General features: G+C 35.9%; 1 protein-coding gene across 1 annotated transcript; it reads right to left on the bottom strand.

Annotated features, from left to right (window-relative positions):
• Nucleotides 1–594: 594 nt before the first annotated feature.
• On the bottom strand, nt 595–2,226 carry LOC144551477 (chitinase 11-like). Its single transcript, XM_078299445.1, has 3 exons — nt 1,772–2,226; nt 1,405–1,516; nt 595–1,050 (listed from the first exon to the last, which is right to left on the bottom strand). The coding sequence occupies exons 1-3, from the start codon at nt 2,094–2,096 to the stop codon at nt 681–683; spliced, it is 807 nt and encodes a 268-aa protein (XP_078155571.1). The 5' UTR covers nt 2,097–2,226; the 3' UTR covers nt 595–680.
• Between the last annotated feature and the right edge of the window lie 754 nt (nt 2,227–2,980).

The raw sequence follows: 2,980 nt of genomic DNA, 5'->3' as shown, positions 1-2,980 counted from the left end.
GAAAATTTTTTACTATTTTTTAAGATGAATAGAAAGTCACTGTTTTTTGAACAGTCCAAAAACAATGATCTTGTACCCATCTTAAAAAATAGTAAAAAATAATTCATCCTCAGATATATAATATCATATTGAGCGGTTCGGATTAACAGTTTAAACTTTGAAAACAAAGATATAAAATATGAGGTATTGGAACCCTCCTCTTCTAACATATGAGTTGTCATTCTTAAGTTATCAAACTAACCTTAAGCATTTTCTTCACTAAAGAGAGATCATGATTTTTTTTTTTTTTTTTTGTTGGGGGGGGGTTGGGATCCAGTGAAGGCAATCTTGAGTGACAAATTCGATTCGAACAGTCTCGATCCAAAACCCAAAGATTGGGTCAAAGTCTGATTCTTGGAACTTAACTTTTCTAGCAGGTTACTATCTAATAGAAAGTAGATGAGCCAATACTACTGAATGAAAGGGGTAGTAACAACGTCACAGGGAAAAGATTTAACTGAAATTAAGGTTGTAACTCATACAAATTTGGAGAACCAGTACGCAGGTACAATACATATGCAACATCATTTATTTGGTACGTAGCAAATTAATGCTACCTTACAATACATATGCAACATCATTTATTTGGTACGTAGTACAACTTAGTCATATTCCCCATCAACTCATCACAACAGCTAATATTAATTATATGGCTTCTGGTCCTTGCAATCAGGATTATCGCCATAGCTCACATGGAGCATGTCGCAGTATCTCTTATAGAAATCAACCCGGTCTCTAACTAGGTCTGGCTTAGCACCGTTGCACTCCTGGCCACCATTGATAATGTTGGTGGTTAGACCGTAGCCTGGCCATCTGCCGGCTGCCTTGTCAGCATCTGATGGGCCCCACTGACCGGTCATGACTTTGTGGCAAGATGGTTTTGGGGACTGTTCAGTCATCCAAAACCAAATAGCTGTCTTGAAGGAGATCACTGGGTCGGAGGACACTAAACCGGGGTTTGTGACGAGGTCGGCATTGATGGCTCTCCCAGCTTGTTCATAGTTATACTTGCTGCAAATAGTAATTTGTTTTTATGTACATATTAGTAAACTCTCTGAACGTTGTATGTAAAATATACTTGAAGATCCAAGAGTCTGCAACATGTTCTCTAGAGGTGATCTTAAATTTTTTCCCCTTATCTCTTATATCTTTCTTTGATTTTAAGTTTTTAACTATTAGTCATAGATTAATAATTAATGGGTCAATTTTTCTCATTTCAAGCCATATAAACTGGTCTGAAGTTCTAATAAATTCAACGCCACGGAACTTTCTTAAAGAACTCATTTATTCAACTAAATTATTATGACTAGCTTTTTTGCAGATAATTAGGAGAATTGAATTGAAGTGAAGGATCCAAGAACATACTGGGTAAGTTGAATAGGTCCCCTCCCGTAGTAAGGGGAATCTGTTTTTGCAATTTCTTCAATGTAGAAATATCCCCAGGCAGATGGCCCACCAGGGGCAGTCGCCCATCCACCTAATTATTAGAGCAAATGAAATGATATATAAAAGTCGATCGAGCATAGAAATAACGACCAACATTTTATACATGACAGGTTTGATCTATTAAATATTAATTAGGTCATATATATATAACAGCCATATGAAGATTAATTCATCAGAAAACCAATATGAGATTTAGTAAATCTTTTTTTTCTAAAACAGAAAGAAAACAAACTAACAGGACCTTGCTTCTGGATAATTTACTGATATAATCATGTCTATATCTAACCAGTTGTTTCGTGAGAGGTTTGCCCAAAGAAAGCCGCTAGCTCCCTCTTACGGGTGTCAACATTACCAGTTGTGCCGAATCCAGGAAATGCATTTGCGGCCTTGATGAAAGCATCGTAACTGTAAAATGGTTTGCGATTGGGGAGCATCTGGTTATAGAGAGAACTAGTAATGATTGAGCTCACACTCTGAGCCTGAGCCTTACCAGCAGAAAAGATTCCAACAAGTAAGGCAATAGTAAAGATTTGTATTATAAAAAATCCCATTTTGACAGTGAAATGAAACACAGATGTAAAAATGGGATGCTTTTGTGCTGCTAGCGGCATGGGTTTTTATAAATGGGTGAAGGAGTCTGCTACTGGTCATTTGCTTACCTCAAGGTGACCGTACAACTGTCGTTTAATCATAGGAGATTATAGGGACAAATTTGTAATTTGAGAGTAATTTGAAAAGGTCGGTTCGTATATAATTTACCGTACGTTATGTTGATGTGGTAAACAACTTTTCAGAGGTGGTCAGGTGGTGTTGTTTAAGATAAGAGGAGTTTTACAAATTTGGATAAGGTGACCACTGATAAGCTTAAGAAATAATGTAAAAGAAGACAGCTGTCATTCTCATTAAGAAAAAGTAATTCGAAAATTAAATAGTTAATTTTTTTATTTTTAAAAAAGCTTAGGATGGATTAAGAAAGTTTTATTTTTTATTTTTTTTTATTATTACTTTTTTTTTTATCTCAAGGATTAAGAAAGTTATCGAACCGATTTTATCGCATGCTGTTTGTTTACCGGGCGGTGACCTGAACTGGTCAACGAGTCAATGCCAAGTCAAGTCTATGGCGTTTGGAAAAATCCCCGTCTTCCACAAGTCCTGCCCAATTATGGATGAACTGGATTTAAATGACAAACACAGGCCTACCTAGTGAATTATGGCCCTAGTCTCAATTTTTGATGACATGACAAACACAGGCCTACCTAACATTAATTTATTTTTATTCAATGACATGATAGATAATTAACAGTAAATTGACAGATGAATAACATGAATTTCGTTCAATGACACTTTTTTTTTGCTTAAATTGACAAATGAATAACATGAATTTCGAAGGGTGGGAGATTACAACTCATCAAGTCGGACTTGACTAGTATACCCATTTATCTAATGGCATCCTTTCTTCTGCCAAGGTGGGTAGTTAATAGGATTGAGCAAATGT

Source organism: Carex rostrata, chromosome 3 (genome assembly GCF_964058835.1).
Source record: "Carex rostrata chromosome 3, lpCarRost1.2, whole genome shotgun sequence".
Taxonomy (NCBI): domain Eukaryota; kingdom Viridiplantae; phylum Streptophyta; class Magnoliopsida; order Poales; family Cyperaceae; genus Carex; species Carex rostrata.
The sequence above is the reverse complement of the archived record's forward strand: the minus strand, read 5'-3'. Positions and strand labels throughout refer to the sequence as shown.